The sequence below is a fragment of the Rosa rugosa genome, chromosome 4 (genome assembly GCF_958449725.1).
Source record: "Rosa rugosa chromosome 4, drRosRugo1.1, whole genome shotgun sequence".
In the NCBI taxonomy this organism is placed as follows: domain Eukaryota; kingdom Viridiplantae; phylum Streptophyta; class Magnoliopsida; order Rosales; family Rosaceae; genus Rosa; species Rosa rugosa.
Genome location: NC_084823.1, coordinates 27,367,803 through 27,386,789, shown reverse-complemented (window position 1 = coordinate 27,386,789; position 18,987 = coordinate 27,367,803). Strand labels below are relative to the sequence as shown.

Genomic DNA, 18,987 nt, shown 5'->3' with positions numbered 1-18,987 from the left:
TTTCCATAATTTCCTCCAGAGCTCTTTGAAGGGATCCCCATTAGAAGTGGTTGCGAGAACATTGTCTAGAACCTGAGTACGAGCGATCCAATAAGCACTCTTCATCGTAAAGCCTCCTCTTCTTTCTAGGTACCAGTAATGCTTATGGTATGCTGAGCACTTGGACTGCCACATTTGGATGAAAAACAGCATGGATAATGTCTGAAATCCATTGTCTCGATTGTGAGTCAATGAGATCAGCTACCATTTCAATTGGAGTGTCAACTTGCTTCTGAACCAAATACTGTGGATAATTCAGTATCCAACTATCTTTCCAAACATTTACTTGAAGGCCATCACCAATTATCTATTTGGTGCCATCTTTCAAAATCGGACTACCAGCTAGGATACTACGCCAAGAAAAGGAGGGTGCATCTCCAAGTTCAGCCTGCCAGAAGTCACAATGTGGAAAGTATTTGGCTTTATAAAGTCTAGCAATAAAAGAAGTAGGGTTCGTAACAATCCTCCAACCTTGCTTAGCTAACATAGCAAGATTATAAGCATAAATATTTTTAAACCCCATACCTCCTTCATGCTTAGTCAGACAGAGTCTCTTCCAACTTCTCCAATGAATTTTCATTTTGTCATTTGTGTCGCCCCAGAAGAAAGAGGCACAAAGCTTGTGAATATCATCACATAATGTCTTTGGTAGCAAGTAACAATTCATAGCATATAATGGCATAGTTTGAGCCACTGCTTTGATCAAAATCTCCTTGCCTGCACAACTTAATATTTTTGCTTTCCAATTTTCCATCTTGTTGGATAGTTTCTCCTTTATGTATTGGAAAATCTGAGTTTTTGATTTTTCAACACGCATAGCGAGTCCCAGATACCGGTCATGTTCCTCTACACGTTCAACCTCCAAAATTGTAGCCAATTCACTTTGAAATCCACCTAAAAACCATACTACTCTTCTGAAAATTCACTTTCTGACCAGAGGCCCTTTCATATGTGTTCAAGATTTGTCTGTAAGTGATACATTCTGCAATAGTAGCCGCTCCAAATAAGAGACTATCATCTGCAAAAAACCAAATGATGCAGAATTGGAGCCTGTGGACACATTTTTAAGCCCTAAATGGCCCTAGAATCAACTGCTTGTGAAATTAAGGCAGACAAACCCTCAGCACACAATATAAATAAGTAAGGTATGTGATAGAGGATCACCCTGTCTGATACCCCTAGTAGGGTAGATTTGTTTAGATGGTTCACCCTGCACAAGTATACTGTAACTGACAGAAGTAACACAACTCATAACCATATCAATCCACTTGGAGAATAAATTGAGTTTTACTAACATGGACTGAAGAAAAGGCCATTCAAGCCTGTCATAAGCTTTACTAATATCAAGCTTGAGAGAAAAGAAACCTTCTTCCTGAGTTTTAAGCTTGTGCATGAAATGAGCAACCTCAGTAGCAACCAAAGTGTTGTCTGAAATTAATCTTCCAGGAGCATAAGCGCTTTGAAGTGGAGAGATGATTTCCAGAAGACATTTTTTCAACCTATTTGCAACGACCTTTGAACTGATCCTACAAATGACATTGCATAATGCTATAGGCCGAAAATGTTAAGCAATAGTAGGGGCTTTGATCTTTGGAATGAGGTCTGGTGTAGTTTGACTCTTTCCAAATTTCACCTTTTTCCAAGAAATTACAAATAGCATGCTAGATGTTTCACCTGTTTCAAATGCATCCGTCCAAGAGTCCCGGGCCGGATGGTATGCTTCCTTTCTTCTTTCAAAAATATTGGCATATTGTTGGTCTTGATGTATGGACTGCGCTGGCCCGGGACTCTTGGAGATGCATTTGAAACAAAGTTGCTTTGATCTCATCGTCTGAGTAGGGTAAGTTCAAATCATCATTCATCATGGCAGTGACTTTCATTGGAGTTGCTCTGAATATCTCAGAGATGGCATCATCATCTACACCATTAGAAGTGAATGTCATGTTATAAAAATCAAGCAAGAGATGCTTGACCTCTCTAGGATCGTCAATCCACTCTTTTTGAGACAACGGATTGAATTCCTACTTTTCCTATTAGATGCCTTGCGGTGAAAGCATGCAGAGTTCCGGTCACCATCCTTTAGCCAAATAACTCTGGATCTTTGCCGCCAATACTTTTCTTGCTGTGCTAGTAGCTGACTTTGTTGGACATGTAAAACATGTTGTTCTTCATATTTCCAGGGAGAGTAGGGTTGTCTCATAAGATCATACAATTTCTCTTGAATTTGCCGGAGCTCAGCCTTCTTCTTTTTAAACTCTGGTCCATGCCATTGCATAAGGTCATTACTAGTAATATGTATTTTGGAGCCAAGTTGTTGCAGCATGTTGCCGATTAAAGGAGTAGCCCAATTTCGCTTGATAATCTCAGTACACTGCTCATTACCATGCCAAATCTCCTCGAAACAAAATCATCTGTTACCTTTAAGCAATGGTGCACGTTCAGCCCTAACCTCTACAAGCAGAGGATTATGGTCCGAGTCCGATGGAGGTAATGTGACTATTCTGCTTAAAGGGAAGATTTGCTTCCAAGATAGTGACTGGAAGCAGCGATCCAATCTTTCCTTTGTAAATTTATTGAACTAGGTAAAGTGATATCCAAAGAAACCCATGTCTAGTAAGCTTGCAGCGTTCATGGTAGACCGGAACTTTTCCATTGGTGCAAACGCCCTAGGAGGGCCACCAGACTTATCAGCCTGTGTCATTAGTTAGTTGAAATCCCCAGCCATCAACCATGACATAGAACACGCTTCTGTTGCCAGAGCTTCAATCAAGGACCACGTCTTATACCTCTCCTCCCTTACAGCAAAATCATATACACCGGTGAAGCGTCATACCTCATTGGTTTCTAATTCCTTGACTTCAGCGTCAATATGATGTGCAGACCTAGTTCGTAGATCTACATGGAGTTCAGAACTCCACAGCAGAGCCAGGCCCTGAAAATCCTGCTCTTTTGGGAAGCAAATGTTGTCCGCAAACCCTAGACGAGATGTGAGAGAATTGATCAGTTGTGGAGTTGCTAGGGTTTCAGCTAAGAAGATGAGATAAGGCCTCTTAGAATGGACCAAATCAATCAATGCATATTGGGTTTCGAGGTTAACAATACCCCTGTAGTTCCATACAAGGATATTTCCTTGTAGCAAGGTGGCCAGAAAGATGACTTGAACGTCGTAGAGGCGTCGCGACTTGGGGTTTACTCTCTTTTCTTCAGGATATGTTGACACGAAAACAAATTTTCCTTTATGATGGGTAAATTCGAAAAAAAAAATGTAAATTTGAATCAAAACATTAATGTTATAAATTTGAGTGATGCATAATCCATGTGGCAGTTAATAATCGGGGAATGTTGAACGAGAAAGTTGAGCAACATTCATCCCCTAGGCAATCCAATTCTATAAATAAGGGAAATCATAGTCTTGTTCACATATTCAGTTAGTTCGTTACTCAAATGTGCTCAACTGTCATTTTATTTAGATTTAACGTGTGACCCTCATTATTCTTCACCGTTGGATTTATATCCAATGACAGTTTAACAGAATTGAGTAAGAAATAAACTAAGTAGGTGAACATGACCGGAGAAAACCATACATTACTAGAGATGATGAAACAATTGTTGAAAACAAATTCCTATTAGCCAAATAAGGTAATAAAAGAGATGGACGGTGGGAAATAAGATGCAAGAAAAACAACAATCTGTTGCCTAGTGAGTTGCTGCACCAACTTTGTTGACGTAATACTCCTTAGAAATTAATGGAAACTATTCATTACGGTGGAAAATGTTTTTTTTTTTTTGAATAAAGGGCTGGTGCGACTGCCCTCAAGCCTTGATTAATGAAACTGTCGAATACAAGGGGGGGGGACATTAAGCCTAAACCCCTGATTACAATAATAAACATCTAGAGAACATCCTGAAATACTATCATGAGTCTCTACCAAATAACTGTATTCAACTAGGCACCAACTAGCAAAGAGCGCTCTACTGGCGACTCTATTTGCTTTGAAATAACGGTGACATAACGGAAAGATAACCCGATATGTAACTCGATTACAACGTAGCGATGGAAACTGTTTATGTGTTAAACACTGCGACGGTTTTTCTTTTCCCAAAAACAATTATACAATTACATAAAGCACTAAGACCATCTCCAACGGAGAGGTCTTTTGCCAGATGGACAAGGTAACGGTAAGAATTGATAGAGCAACCCAACTCCAACAGATCTGTCAAATCCTATGTGGATTTGACATATCAAACCAATCTGTCAAATTTGACAGTTCTCCCCAACTCTGTCAAATTTTTTCTGTTCTCGCTCTTTGCTTCTCTTCACCTCTCTCTCAGTCTCTCTCTTTCGTCTTACCCAGAACAAAGCCACTTATGACAAACCTTTCATGAATCATTCTCTGATTTTCATCTCTCAATTTCTTTCTACCATACCAGAAACAATTATGGCAAACATTCATGAATTTCTGGCAAATATTCGCAAAGTATAATTTCTGATCTGAGATTTGGTGTTGGTGATTTAATGGAGATAAGCAAAATGAAGAACATCTTACACCCAAATGCAGATCAAAATGAATCCCAATAATTCGATATCTTTCTGCTTCTTCTATTAATTGGGCTTTGCTTGCTTGTGTCCATCCTTATTGCAAAGTCAAGCTAAGCTCTTTCCTGATCAAGACTCAAACTTTAATCTTTCTTTCTCTGTTTTGATGCTTTTTGCAGATCTTGGTCTGAGCATAAAAAGGGGAAAATTTTGGTTTTGGGTTGGTTGCTTTTGTGGGGTGGGGGAAGAAGGGGGAAGGGAGGGAGAGGGGGAGAATCGGAGAGAGAGAGAAGCAGAAGAAGAAGAAGAAGACATAGAGCTTCTGAACCAGACCCAAAATGGTTGGGTTGAAGTGCTGAACAGGAGATAGAGAAGAAAGAGAATCTTTTTGTTATAAAAAATTTCGAAAAATAATAAAATAATATTTAAATATAAATAATCCATTGGACAAAAAATTTGTCAAAAATGACCATAACACATCATCATTCAAATCACGTGGTGTGGTGTGTTGGTCGAATGGCCTAGTCTGGAACCCCCAGGTCTAGCGTTCGAATCCCAGCTCCATCCCGTGGCCAGCAGATTTGAGGGATCCTTTAGGTTCGTGCGTCTGCGGTGCAGTGGATTAGTCTGGCTTTACCAGGGCTTTCGCCGCAATGCCGGTGCAGGTGTCCTGGCGCTGGGATACCACTGCATCTGCGGTGCAGTGGATTAGTCTGGCTTTACCAGGGCTTTCGCCGCAATGTCGGTGCAGGTGTCCTGGCGCTGGGATACCACTGCATGGGTGTGTGAGTTACTAACAACTAACCCGATCAAAAAAAAAAAAAGGGTCTTTTCCCGGATACCCAAAAAGCTCTTGTATTTTTCCCAACTGCCCAAAACTTTTGTATTTCACTATTGCTGATAGAAAAAGACTAACAAGATGGTTTCTTTTGAAAAAGGTCTTCTGTATCCTATGTTGACCCGTGATTTTAACAATATTGTTCGACCAAAAAAAACTTTGCCCTAGACGACAAAAATTCAAACAAAACTAGCCTTCAACATGCCCAAGTTTTTTCACCTAACGGCCTCCTGCCTAACGGCTACTTTAACTGGCGGAATCACTGCGGCTTGGTCTAATTTTTGGTTCTAAGACTGATTTTTTCCAGATGAACAATACTATTAAGACTTTGGATTTCTATAGGATGCATGCATTTAGAAACATGATTGACAACGATGATTATGACAACAACATCTATAATTATGAAAATATAATGCTGACTTATATTAGTTGAAGAAGTGGGTGAGCAACCATCTGAATTCATTTATTCAAATATACATACATGCTGAACATTCAGAGCCTCATTCTCAGGTAAACAGCAAAAGGCTGTTTAGCTATCCATAAGAATGAGAACAGGTACTTACTTGTACTGAGAGCACACTACTTCACACTTAAACAAGAAGGGAAGCACACTGCTACACTATTATTTGAGAGAAGACTCTTCTGCTCAAGTTTCTAATTCTGTTTTTCGAATTTAGAACTGATATGGATATTTTCGATATCGGACTGATGTCTTCCGTTTCGAATGCCTTACAAATGAAACTAAAGCTCTTTATATAGAGAGCGGAACTCAAACTAGAATTCAAAACACAAAAATGTACAGGACAACTCCGTGATCTTCTGCTTTTCTGAGTGCTCTTGTTGGTAGAGGTCGTTCGGGAAAAGCAAAAGGATGTTAGGTGAAGAGTGAAGTATTTTTTACTTGTTCCTTTTTTGAAAAAGGACAAAGCAAAAGTAGCTTTTAGAAAAGTCTAAAGGTCTACAGTTGCAAATTTGGTGCTGATTCTTCACCTGTTGCTTCACATGTTCTCATCTGTTTCAGAGTGGTGGCCAAAGACAAAGGAGTTGTTGTCTGCCTGGGCCATACGAGTGGTTGTCGCATTGTCCTCGACGTCTGTATCAACATACATCTTGTAGTGGTTGTCATTTTCAAGTCTTTCCACCCATTGCATGCATGCCATCGTCGAGTCTATCTCTTTTTTGGTGAGAGATAGGAATAGGTCACTGCTGACTACGTCAGAATGATCGTAAGCAGTGATGATTGTCTTTTCTCCTGCTGCCAGGAAGGTATTGTTGACATCTTCAGAGATGATCTTCTTGATGTAGTCTAAGGCCATGGCCTTCATCCACGGGATGCTTGAGTTCGGTTGGCCATTGTATGCTACACAGGCTGGTTGAAGATATTTTCTTTGAATAATTCTCACATAATGATATGGAGGAATATATTCAACCTTACCGTTTGCCTTCTGGATCCATTCTGGGGGAGTGGATCTGAACTTCAGTCGAAGTGTATAGTCATTTCTTCTGATATTTTTGACTGTGTTGACAATGATGGGCGGCAAACCTTTTAGATCATCATTCGTTTTGCTCCATAGATTATGGACAAAACCATTTTCAACAAGCCAAAGCTTGTGTTCTTGAGGATGTTCACTCTGAACATTAACCAAGTATCTCCCAACGTATGATCCTGAGACAATGAATAGGGTTGGAGGAACTAGGTCTTCTGAATTGTGTCTTCCTATCAGATTGTGGAAATCATGCCAATCTGATTCATTGAGTGCCATGATAGGGACCTTAGCACTTTCTGGATGTTCAAGGAAGTTAATTTTTTCTTTCTTGACAGCACTCTGCTGTATCTCTTCGAACTGTGGTCTAGCATTCTCGTATAGTTCTTCAGCTAAAGCAAATAGAGCTGGAAACATTAGACCACTGCTTCTTTCCTGAAAGGCAAATAAAAGATTATCCAGAATTGCCTTCTGGTGGTAAGCTAATCTCCTGCCAGTTCTGAACACAGGAGTATCGAACGTTCTAAGTTCATAATTGAAAACATTTATTACTCCAGTTGGAGTGGGTTTGCTTTTTGGCAAAGCAACAGCCGTCAACGGTCTTGATGAGCCTTTACCGTCTGCCGTTTGAGACGGGCTAGCCAATCCTTTACCCTGGGATTGATCAGTTGTGGCTAAGCCTTTTGGACTCAGCAAGATTCTCTTGAGGACTTTTTCTTTGGGATCCTCATTGAGTTCATGTTCTTTCCCAGTTTTTCTGCTTCTGGGATTGCGACCTTCGTCGTCATCATCATTTCTTCTACTGAACATGGCTAATTCTCTTGTTAAGGCGTCTGGAAGATAGTTCTTGTTTCCTGCAATTAATTCAACAACATAATCATATTGGTTAAGGAATAATTGCCAGTTTGCTAGTCTTCCTCTGTCAGCAGCTTTATCAAGTTTGAAATTTTTGAAATTCTTTACCCTGGCACAATCGGTGCGAACAGTAAAGGGTTTTCCAAGAAAAGCTGGAGAATTTAAAATTGTTTTCTTAACAGCCAAAATTTCTTTTTCCCCTGTGGGATAATTTAGTTCTGCAGGGCTGAACTTGCCACTACAAAATTTACAGATCTTTTCAATGTTAGTTCCAGGCGCTTTCGCCAGAACTACACCGGACCAGTAATTATCACTCGCATCTGTTTGGAGGATAATCTCATCATTCTCTTCTGGTTGTTGAAGAGGAGGGAGGTTTTTGCAGAGATTTTTTATCTGCTTCACATTTTTTTCATCATCTTCTGTGAAGTTCCATTTTCTTTTGGAACTTGTCTTAGGAGATAACATTGCTGTTAACCCTGAGATTTGGGGGATTAAGTCTCTCCCATAATTTAGGATACCAAGGAATCTCTCTAGACTCTTAGCATCAGGAATTCTATCTGGGAACTTCCAGATCTTCTCAAAGATATGAGGATGAATTAATCTCTTTTTCAGGAGATCTTTCATATCTGTTCTGAAACCTTTTTGAGCTTCCTCTTTGTATTGAGGAATGGTTTTGATATGACTGATAGCATTTTTGTCATGTATTTTCAACTTACAGACCACTGGGTCTTTTTCCCAAAACTTCTGAGGGTTTACATCATCGATGTTTTCCTCGAGTAGCTTCTTGCTTTTTTCAAGAGTGGGAATTTTCTGAGACTCAAGCTTATTCTGAAAGTGCTTGAGGTAATGCTCATGGAGGAAACTAGCTTCTTCTTCTTTACTAGTTTCTGCTTCTGCTTCTTTTTCTTCTTCTTCAGAAGATTCTTCTTCTTCTTCTTCTTCAGAAGATTCTTTAACTTCTTCTTCAGAAGATTCTTCAACAAGTAATTCTTCTTGTTGTTTGATTTGGAGTATGGGTACAAATTTTTTCGGTTTGTAGGGGTTAAGATCACCACTATTCTGTTGCGATCTCTGATATTGGGTAGTAAAGTGAGGACTTACTACACTTTTGGCCTGAGTAAGCCTATCAGCCCAGAACACCCGTTCTCCTTTTCTGAAGCCAATTGCTTTTTCATCCTGAATAAATCTCTGTTGGAGAATGAAATCATTACCCAACAAGAAATCTGCGCCTTGGCCTTCAGATTGCCAAACGTTATGGATGGTAAATGTTCCTCCACCAATGGTGATATGAACATTTTTTGCTACTTTATTCATGGTGAGATGGCTTCCATCAAAAGTAACACCAGTAGCTGTTTTCTTTTCTTCTTTCCAGAGTTTTTCTGGAATTGCAAATCTCTTTGCAACTGTAAATCCTGATCCATTATCTACAAAGGCATGTAGATGATATTTTTCATGATCAGGGAATTTTAGTCCAATCTCTATGTAGTTGCTGTATCTACTTGTAGAGACGACTTTTGATTGCTGAAGCTCATTTTCTTGAACTTGTTCCTTTGGAATGAATGGTTGACATTCTTCTGGAACATTTTCCTGAGTGGGAGATTTATCAGAACTCCTGGGTGCTGTATCATCCCAGTCTGTAGGAATTATCTCTTCGCAGTCTGGATTTCTGAACCATGAGGGAGGGTCATATCTGACTCTATAGTCAAACTTGCCAGAAGGTTGACCAAGTAGATCCCATGTTTCAGTGGCTGCTGTAGCTGCTTCTTGTCTTTCTAAAAGATGAGCGATTTCTGGTGGTTTCACCATTTCTACCTTTTCTGGTATTTCGACCAGTTCAATATCTTTATCGATTTTTTCTTCATCGATGATTTCTTCCTTTATTTTTGAGGAAGATGGTTCCGTAATTTTTTTGGAACATAGTTTCTACTTCTTTCTCTTTTTGTTCAGAGAAATATTCTTCATATTCTTGTTCAACCAGTTGGCTAACAAGACCGTTCTTGGTTTTTCTTCTTGCTTCAGCTATGAAGCATTCTTTGTGATAAGTCTTTTTTGACTCCTCACAAAACATAGGGAGACCATTCTTTTCGTGACATAGGCAGTAGTCACAAACGAATGTACCAGGGTTTACCTGATAAGAAGACATTAAGGATTCTGTCTTGCTCTCATCCCAGTTTTTGATTTTCAAAACATTCATTTGTCTGGATTCGAAGTACTCTACTTCAGAATCTGTCTCAGACTCAGATGAATCTTCTTCTTCGGATCAGGCAGAGTAAACTGACCTGTCGTCTTCTTCATCATCAGAATAGGCTATTTCGTAGCCCTTCATGTTAGCTATTTCTACTATAGGCTCGTATTCCTCGAACAGCGCTTTAGTAGATCTTTTACCCTTTTCTGGGCATTCATTGGCATAGTGCCCTTCAGCTTTACATAACCAACATCTGCAAGCTTTCTTGCTGGGTTGTTGTTTATGCTGATGAGTATTCTTCTTTTTCTTGAAGAATTTCTTTTCAGGATTTTTCTCCTGTTGTTTCTTGTGATTGTAGCTTTTCTTAAACTTCCAATCTCTCTTCTTATTACCCTTGCTGAATCTTTTGGAGTAATATTTTTCTTTTCTTTTTCTGAGGAATTTGGATTCATGACATCCCCAATTAGTGGGTATATCCAATATTCCATAGCAGAAATTTTCAACTCCTTTGAGTTGTTTCTTGGCCATCTTAGCTCTAAGATTGGCTTTGCATTGTTCTTTCAATAGTTGCCGGATTCTGTCGGCAATTCCTCCAACTGAAAATCTTTCAATTGGTTTTTCTGCTATGCTTTCTCGCACAGCTGTTCTCCATGGTTCAGGGAGTTTCCTGTGCAACAGGTTGACTAGATCAGTATTTTCTAGTTCTCCGATTGTACAGTAATATTCTTGAAATTCATTCAAGTATTCTTCAAAATATCTCATGTCACAAATCTTTAGTGCATGGATATTTGATTTGGCCATTTCTTTAGCCTTTTCACTAAAATTTGAAAGATCTCCACAAAACTGATCGTACAGCGGTGCTGCAAAATCATACGGAGATTTTGAAGTTCTGATCTCTTCTAGCCATTCTTTTCCTCTGGTAGTTTCTTTGAAGGAAAAGTAGTACTTCTTGGCTACCCCAGTGAGAGTAGTCTCAAAATACATCTGAAGATCAGGAGTTTCAAATTTTCCAAGGGTAAGAGCGGATGCCATCATTAGGCTGTCTACCCATTGGTCAAGAGTTTTCCTCTTGTCTAGAGCTTTGTCTAGATCTAGCCAGATACCATAGTTGGAAATTGGTACTCTGGGAATCTTGTCCTCTGGGACAAATCTTTGAGAATTTCTTTCTCCATTTCTGCCCGTAGGGGCCTTTTGTATAGGGAGTTTCACTTTTCCCTTTTCTCTGGTGATGGAAGTTTTGGAGCTTTCTCCTTCTTCCATTTCAATATCTTGGTAGGGAAGGAGTTTCCTTTCCTTTCCTGGACTGAAGTTTTTCATTTCTTCGATTAGTTTTTCTAATCTTTCAGGATTTTCGCAAAATTCTGCTTCTTCATAGAGATCATAGAGCTTTTGTGCTCTAAACATATTAGCTGGTCTGCTTAGATCAGCTTCCAATTCTTCTTCAGTGATGGAGATGGACTCTGATGGTTCTTCAGAGCCTTTTGTGCCACTGACACTAGCTTCTCTAGTGCTGTAACTTCTTCTGAGAAGATTTTTGTTTATCCTGATATTCTCAGGACAGACATCACTTTTTCTGTGATTGTCAAAATTTAGACTGATTTCTCCAGTCTTTCTACTTTCGTAAATTTTAGCTTTTGCACTTTCTGCTGGTAGCTTCGGACCAGATAACTTCCATTCAATAGGAAAAGTTACTTCATTCCAAGTAACCTTGTGGATCTGCTGTGAATGGTTCTTCTGACTGGTGAGGAATCCAGTAGTAAGACCAGGGATGTTTGATATCCTTGTCTTTGGCTCTACTGTAGTACTCATCAGTTTATAGTATATCCTGTATACTATTGCCAATTCTTGCATATCATTTTTCATGGATATGCCATCTGTCTTGACTCTCAGTCTTAGACAGTGAGCTGCATCTTTCAAGCTGGTTGAGAAGTTGGGGAAGCAGTTGAAATATGCCACTTGGTTGCACAAAGATGCTTCAAGGGTTCCCAACAGACTGGCTTGAAAATCTGTTAGTCTGTTGTCTTGTAAGACACACAGGACTGAACAGTTTATGCCTTCACGAGCTAGAAGCTTTATGCCTATTTGGACTGCTCCAATATGCATAAATTGATAATTTTTTGCTTTTGCTCGGGCAACTTCTGCAGGAGTGATCAGTAATAGATCTGTTTCTCCTGTTGTAGAGGGGGTTGTAAATTCAAGTAATTTGAAATGATGGCTATCCATCAGGTCAAACGTTCCCCTTTTGTAAATTTGTTTGAAATCTAGCTTTGGAATTGAGGCGTTTTTTACCTCATGCTCGATTTCATTGTATTCAAATTCTTCACTCCTTTCTTTTTCCCAAAGATACTCATCATCTTGACATCTCGAGTTTCTTTCGGCTTTTCATACCGAATACTAGTAGAACTAGTTGAGGGATCCAGAAAAATCATGTTTGGAACAGGATTTTTTTCTGGTCTTTCTAATGGTTTGAATCCATTAGCCTTCTTTGGTTTTACTGTAGGCACTTTCTTGTCCTTCAGTATATTTTTCATAGAATCCAGCGTTTTTTGCTGTTCATTGATTTTTCTACTAACACTTGTTAGCTTTTCTTCTTCCGTTTTTGGAAGATCTTTGATATAATCCAGTTTGTTTTCCAATTTTTCCAATTGGTGGATTATAACAGGAATTTTTTCTAGATGTTCTTGATATCTAGAAATTTCTTTCTGCAGGATCTGATATTTTTCATCAGAAGATTTTAATAGAGAATTCAGTCTCTCTATTATTAAATCAGACATTGTCCCCATCGGGGATTCCCCTGCTGAGCTATTTTACAAGCTCTGATACCAGTGATTTGCGGATCTAACCAATGCTCAAATAATCAAGAGGTTTTTGTTCCTCTTCTAGAACATATAAAAGATTATCAATATCTTGTTCTAGTTTATAAATTCTTGTCTGAAGTCTATAGAGGATATCCCAATAATTGGGAGTTTCTCTAGGAAGACGTTCTCTATAGTCTTTCAATTTTCTCAATTTTTCTCTTTCCTGATTCAATTCTTTGCTAGTGTTTTTGCAGATAGCATTTAACTCAAGTCTGTCAACTATCGAAATTCTGGATAATAAAGTGTACTGTTTACCTTTGAAATAGAGGATGATTGCAACATCTGTATATATATTCAAACGAATAAAACTCTGATGGGCCCACTACGTTTCAAAACAAAATTAAATATGCAGACTCTAAGGCAGACAAACAACAACTGAAAAGGAAAGCAACAAGGGGTACTGATGGTAGAGAAATTGACAAGACGGGTAGGTAGGAATAGAAAGGGGAAAGACTTGTGTAGAGAGGAAGAAAAATCATACAGTGGGGTGTATGAGAAGTATTCTCAGGATTATGGGGTGTATAAGCATTAACCCAAAAAAAAAAATAACACATCATCATTCAAATTCGAATTTGACACAAGTTTTTTGACCAACTTGTTGGAGATGCTCTAAAGCATCTAATTCTATCAAATAAATAGACAATTTATCCAGATGATTTTAACATCAACCATTTGATTTATTATTTTCTAAAGATGATTTTTGAAGACTCTAACTTATCAAATAACCGAACAATTCAGATTATGAAAGTGTATCGCAAGACAGAATTCTCCATTTAATTATCAAAAAATTTCGAAAAGTTACAATATTGCAATTGCTTGTGGCCCTATGAACAGATCATTGCAATAAAAACTCAGACTACAGGTGCAAATTAACAATCTGTTGGTTTAGGTTTAGCAACAGAATGCTCATCGGTTAGTTTGATTTGGCATCAAACCAGATTATAATTCGGAACGCAGCCAAACTTCTAGGCAGTGTTTGGATGAGGGAGATGACTCTTAGATGGGATTAAAAGTCCGTCGTTTGGTAAACAAAACAGATTACGGGATTTAAAGGGCGGACTATTAGACGGGATAACTCCCTCCCTTGAGTTCGAAATTCCAGTACGCGAACAACGACGATTGCCCAACGTCTCGATTTCTCGCTCTCTCTTCTTCTTGCATCGCTCATCTTCAGGTTCGATCTCCACCTTGGGCTTTCGTTTCTCTTTTGTATTCTAGGGTTTTATCATTACGTTTTGGATCTCTGCATCTCTAATTTGATCGATCTTCTTCATCTGTGTTTATGGTTTTGTTATCTAACTTGACTCCATTGGCTGCTGGCTTGTGTTTCTTTCATTTGAATTATGGTTTCTGTTAGCTGCAAATGCCTCATTTTGGGTTTGGGTTTTTGGAGAACTATTTTCATTTTTGGTTCTGCTATTTGTATTTGTAGCTTTCGGGCTCTCTGTTCTTTTCCTTATTTTCAGTTTCTACGTTTGTTTTATGATCCCTACTTTTGATGTGCTGATCTTGTTTGTGGTTTGGATGCAATATTGCAATAAGTAGAGTTAGTAGGTTTGAATGGAATGTATATTCAGGATGTGAAACTATGGAAGATGTACTTAGATTGCTTGAAAACAGGAACTGTTACTAGATGAAATCAAAGTTTCAGTTTTATAGGTACAACCAACTTAGGGAGCAGTTCTAGTGACGTAAGTATTAATTAGGGAGGAAGAATAAGATATGTTGGGGTAGATCCAGTTTGAGAAACTTCGATACATTTTGAAGTAGTGTGGTGAATCTGGTATATTGAAGTAATGGGTGAGAATGCTACCGAGTTTGAGACTTATAGGTAATGTTGTAGCCAACTCTGTATCAAGGACTAAAGGGATATTTATCTCTGGGAAGTTGAGATCGTTTGTTCCACTTTCATTTTTTACCACTTGATCTGAATTTGGGATTTGTTTTACCTGTGGAGGAGCAGTTGTTCTTTTTAACACAGAATTCTTTTGTGCAGTGACTTAGAGGTACATTATGAGTCTGAAGAAATTGCTTCTATTGTCCACACAACATTAGCTGTTGATAAGGAGGTGATGCTTCATATGCTCAAGCTATATCTTTACTCATCTGGATTGTGGTTCATTTAGCTAATTTTTATCTGATTTCGCTTATGATTTTCAATCCTATTAGTCTTAATTGTCCTATTAGTCTTAATCTTATTAGACTCCTACTGGAAGTCCCTCCATCAGTAGGAGTCTCGGTGCTTCCACTGAAAACCCAAATCTCTCGACTCTGCTTCCATTTTGATGAGTTGCTAACATAATGGAATGGTGGGATTTAGACAAGGATTGCTCAAACAAATTGTGGGTGACCTTGCTTTCGTCGACTCCTCACCCTTCGGGAAGCTTTTGGACTCCTGCATTCGTACCAAGTCGGCGCGTGATGCCCGTCGCGTCCACGCCCGCGTCATCAAAACCCAGTTTTCGTCGGAGGTTTTCATCCAGAACAGGCTCATCGACGCGTATGGGAAATGTGGTTCACTCGATGATGCACGTAAGGTGTTTGATAAAATGCCTGAGAGGAACACTTTCAGTTGGAACTGCATCATTACCGCATTTATGAAATTGGGTTTTGTTGATGAGGCTTTGCAGAGTTTTAGGTCGATGCCGGAGCCTGACCAGTGCTCATGGAACTCGATGGTTTCGGGGTTTGCACAGCATGGTCGCTTTGAACAAGCTTTGGAATATTTTGTTAACATGCATGGGGAGGATTTTGTTCTGAATGAATACACGTTCGGTAGCGCTCTTAGTGCTTGTGCGGGTTTAAGAGAGCTGAAAATGGGTGTCCAAATTCATGGTTTCATTGCGAAATCTTGTTACTCTTCAGATGTTTATATGGGGTCTGCACTTATTGATATGTACTCAAAATGTGGGAATGTTGCTTTTGCACAAAGGGTATTTGATTCCATGAGTGTGCGAAATGTTGTTTCTTGGAACAGTTTGATTACTTGTTATGAGCAAAATGGTCCAGCAAGCGAAGCCGTACAAGTGTTTGTGAGGATGATGGCTTGTGGGTTCAAACCGGACGAGTTGACTTTAGCCAGTATGGTAAGTGCTTGTGCGAGCTTGTCCGCCGTGAAAGAAGGTCAGCAAATACATGCTTGCATTATGAAATGTGATAAATATAGGAACGATGTTGTATTGGGAAATGCATTAGTTGATATGTATGCAAAATGCAACAGAATAAATGAGGCCAGAAGGGTTTTCGATGGGATGTCTATCAGAAATGTGGTCTCAGAAACTTCCATGGTAAGTGGATATGCAAAGGCGGCAAGTGTAGAAGTTGCAAGGTCGTTGTTTACAAAGATGATGGAGAGGAATGTAGTCTCTTGGAATGCACTTATTGCAGGGTACACACAGAATGGAGAGAATGAAGAGGCCCTTGGTCTCTTTCTCCTCTTGAAAAGAGAGTCTGTTTGGCCCACCCACTACACATTTGCAAATCTACTCAATGCTTGTGCAAGTCTTGTTGATCTGCAGCTTGGCAAGCAAGCTCATTCACACATATTGAAGCATGGATTTCAATTCCAGGTTGGTGAAGAGCCTGATATATTTGTTGGAAATTCTCTAATAGATATGTACATGAAATGTGGGTCTATTGAAGATGGCTGTCAGGTGTTTAGAAATATGTTGGAAAGGGATCATGTCTCATGGAATGCTATGATTGTGGGACATGCGCAAAATGGTTATGGGACTGAAGCTCTTGAAATATTTAGAAAAATGCTGGTATCAGGGGAGCAACCAGACCATGTTACTATGATTGGTGTTCTATGTGCTTGTAGCCACGCAGGATTGGTTGAAGAAGGGAGAAATATTTTTTACACAATGAATGAAGAGCATGGGGTGGTACCATTGAAGGACCATTATACATGTATGGTTGATCTACTTGGTCGAGCGGGTTGCCTTGACGAAGCTAAGAATTTAATAGAGGTCATGCCAATGCAACCCGATGCCGTTATATGGGGTTCTTTGCTTGCTGCTTGTAAAGTTCATCGTAACATTAACTTGGGGAAATATGTGGCAGAGAAGCTGTTAGCTATTGAACCGAGGAATTCTGGACCTTATGTTCTTCTCTCAAACATGTATGCTGAGCTTGGGAGATGGAGCGATGTTGTAAGAGTAAGGAAGCTGATGAGGCAACGGGGGGTTGTCAAGCAGCCGGGTTGCAGTTGGATTGAAATACAGGGTCATCTGAATGTTTTCCTGGTGAAAGATAAAAGGCATTGTCAAAAGAATGAAATTTATTGTCTTTTGAATTTTCTCACAGAACAAATGAAGCGACATGGATATGTACAAGATGCTGGTGACTACGAGTCTTATGAAGAGCAAGCTGAATCTCAACTAACTTCATTTTTCGAAATGGATATGTCAGAAGATGTAGCTGTTCTGTAATTTTCTGTACACTGCTTTTTCTGTCAGAAGATGTAACATTGTTGAAATCATAAACTGCAATTGTTGAAGCATGTACTGCTCCCACGATCAAATGCACTTTTTATTTCAATGTGTCTTATCTATACTATTATTAAGAGAAGAGTATTATTAAGAGAAGAGTAGTCAGCTTATTTTGTACAATTATAAGACTGGCCTTTCAATTGACTATAATTTTGCACGTTTTCGTCAACGTGTTTAAAATGAAAATGAATTTTTGAAGTGTGTTGCATATGGACTCAAGAAAATGTTTTTGTTATAATTGTGTATGCTACTTCAGTTCATTGCCTTATTGCAATACTGATTTGGGTTTTCTTTCATATGTTTTTCTAGAGATGGAGGGCAGTTTTGCTGATGAGCTTTACTCAGAAAGTTTACAGCTATCAAAATCGCAATTGGGTTCCACATTGAATGTCACCAGTAAACAAAGTGGTTTAGATGGTAATTCAATTTTTTTTTGATAATTGGTGATTTAAAAGTTTGCCTCTGATATGTTCTTGCAACGATGTGTATTAGATTAACTTCAAATTTTGTCCGTCAGGTGATTATTGTAGTTTTGCTGATTTTTGTGTTTAGTTATTTGTTCAACTTTTGGTTTCAGATCATGTTAAGGTTCAGTTGTCGGATGAAGATGGATCTTCATGGTGTGGTTCTGATAACGAAGTGAATGAAGCCTCTGATATGGACAAGGAATGGCAGAGGAGACGTGACCAATTCCATACGGTTGTTTTACAGTTCAAACTTTCAAAATTTTTTCTTTTTCTATGTTCTGTTGTTTTTTTTATATCAAGTGGTCCTAGTTTATCCTTAATTTTTGATAATATGCAGATGGGATACCGTGATGGTGTTATAGCCGGAAAGGAAGCTTCTTCTCAGGAGGGATTCAATATTGGCTTTAAGCAATCAGTCCTTGTTGGTTACAACTGGGGTCTTGTGAGAGGTGTTACAAGGTAAAATTAAATATATGAAGTTTGTATTTCTTATTGTTAGTTCCCTTTTTTTTTTCTTTTTTCTTTTTTCTTTTTTTCTTATTGTAAGTTCTTCATTCCACACTAAATTTTTCACTTGCAATTATTTTTTTTGTTCCTCATATCTTATATGTTCTTTTTCTCTTTACTTATTCTGGTCTATCTTCAACCAAAATGAAGTACATTGGCTTCCCTTCCAGATGGTATAAGGGAGAAGTTGATTGAAACGGAAGAACAAAGGACTCGATTTCAGGGATTGTATGAATCTGTTCATTCCCTTTCTACAACAGATGCCCTTGGGTTGTTTAACGATGAAATCACAAGTAAAAATGATAGAGAACAAGTTGAAAGTTCAGAGACTAGTTCTTTTGAAGTTGAAACTGGTCTGGAAGAGCAAAGATTAGACCTCAGTGGTCTAGGAAATTACTCTGCAAAGCTCTGTTCACTTCTTTTGGAGTCGCCTGGAATCAAAGTCAAGTTCCCCTAGACAAGAAGTTAGTGCCATAATTTTGTAATTATTTGAAATTTGTAAAAGAAAAATTGAAAATACTTTGCTGTACTACAAGCCAACAGTTGAGTTCAATTTTTTAAGAATTGTGCATTGAGCAGTGTTGTCAATTTTGTTGATGATTTTTATGTATGATCTTGCTTAGAATTTCAAACTATGAGGAATAGTGAGAACTAGACTTTAGATGATCGCAGTCATCATTTTCTTGCCCTGTTTTTCTGTTAAGATTCGCAGTCCTTTTGACATACA

General features: G+C 38.7%; 3 protein-coding genes across 4 annotated transcripts; 2 read left to right on the top strand and 1 right to left on the bottom strand.

The window, feature by feature from the left end:
- Positions 1-346: 346 nt before the first annotated feature.
- Positions 347-9,559, bottom strand: LOC133744586 (uncharacterized). The gene is made up of 5 exons (XM_062172672.1): positions 9,322-9,559; positions 1,828-1,957; positions 1,335-1,565; positions 1,158-1,249; positions 347-933 (listed from the first exon to the last, which is right to left on the bottom strand). Exons 1-5 carry the CDS (start codon positions 9,557-9,559, stop codon positions 347-349), a joined length of 1,278 nt encoding a protein of 425 aa, XP_062028656.1.
- Positions 9,560-13,844: 4,285 nt separating this feature from the next.
- On the top strand, positions 13,845-18,831 carry LOC133706972 (uncharacterized). 2 transcript variants are annotated; one of them, XM_062132514.1, is made up of 6 exons: positions 13,903-13,970; positions 14,793-14,865; positions 17,596-17,703; positions 17,864-17,985; positions 18,091-18,212; positions 18,411-18,831. In XM_062132514.1, the coding sequence occupies exons 3-6, from the start codon at positions 17,598-17,600 to the stop codon at positions 18,715-18,717; spliced, it is 657 nt and encodes a 218-aa protein (XP_061988498.1). In that variant the 5' UTR covers positions 13,903-13,970; positions 14,793-14,865; positions 17,596-17,597; the 3' UTR covers positions 18,718-18,831. The 2 variants fall into 2 exon arrangements, with proteins under 2 accessions (XP_061988499.1, XP_061988498.1); XM_062132515.1 differs by lacking the exon at positions 14,793-14,865 and having other exon boundaries at positions 13,845-13,970.
- On the top strand, positions 14,859-17,688 carry LOC133706970 (pentatricopeptide repeat-containing protein At2g13600-like). Its single transcript, XM_062132513.1, has 2 exons — positions 14,859-17,222; positions 17,596-17,688. The coding sequence occupies exons 1-2, from the start codon at positions 15,103-15,105 to the stop codon at positions 17,615-17,617; spliced, it is 2,142 nt and encodes a 713-aa protein (XP_061988497.1). The 5' UTR covers positions 14,859-15,102; the 3' UTR covers positions 17,618-17,688.
- Positions 18,832-18,987: the final 156 nt, after the last annotated feature.

What these genes read in the sequence shown, in the direction of transcription:
- LOC133744586 (XM_062172672.1), bottom strand. Translation starts at nt 9,559, where the DNA reads ATGGTGAAACCACCAGAAATCGCTCATCTTTTAGAAAGACAAGAAGCA. An exon ending in TTTCAAATGCATCTCCAAGA is followed by an intron (nt 1,566 to 1,827) that starts GTCCCGGGCCAG and finishes TGTCATTTGTAG; the next exon opens with GATCAGTTCAAAGGTCGTTG. An exon ending in TGGCCTTTTCTTCAGTCCAT is followed by an intron (nt 1,250 to 1,334) that starts GTTAGTAAAACT and finishes ATACTTGTGCAG; the next exon opens with GGTGAACCATCTAAACAAAT.
- LOC133706970 (XM_062132513.1), top strand. Translation starts at nt 15,103, where the DNA reads ATGGTGGGATTTAGACAAGGATTGCTCAAACAAATTGTGGGTGACCTT. An exon ending in TCAGAAGATGTAGCTGTTCT is followed by an intron (nt 17,223 to 17,595) that starts GTAATTTTCTGT and finishes ATGTTTTTCTAG; the next exon opens with AGATGGAGGGCAGTTTTGCT.
- LOC133706972 (XM_062132515.1), top strand. Translation starts at nt 17,598, where the DNA reads ATGGAGGGCAGTTTTGCTGATGAGCTTTACTCAGAAAGTTTACAGCTA. An exon ending in TAAACAAAGTGGTTTAGATG is followed by an intron (nt 17,704 to 17,863) that starts GTAATTCAATTT and finishes TTTTGGTTTCAG; the next exon opens with ATCATGTTAAGGTTCAGTTG. An exon ending in GACGTGACCAATTCCATACG is followed by an intron (nt 17,986 to 18,090) that starts GTTGTTTTACAG and finishes GATAATATGCAG; the next exon opens with ATGGGATACCGTGATGGTGT.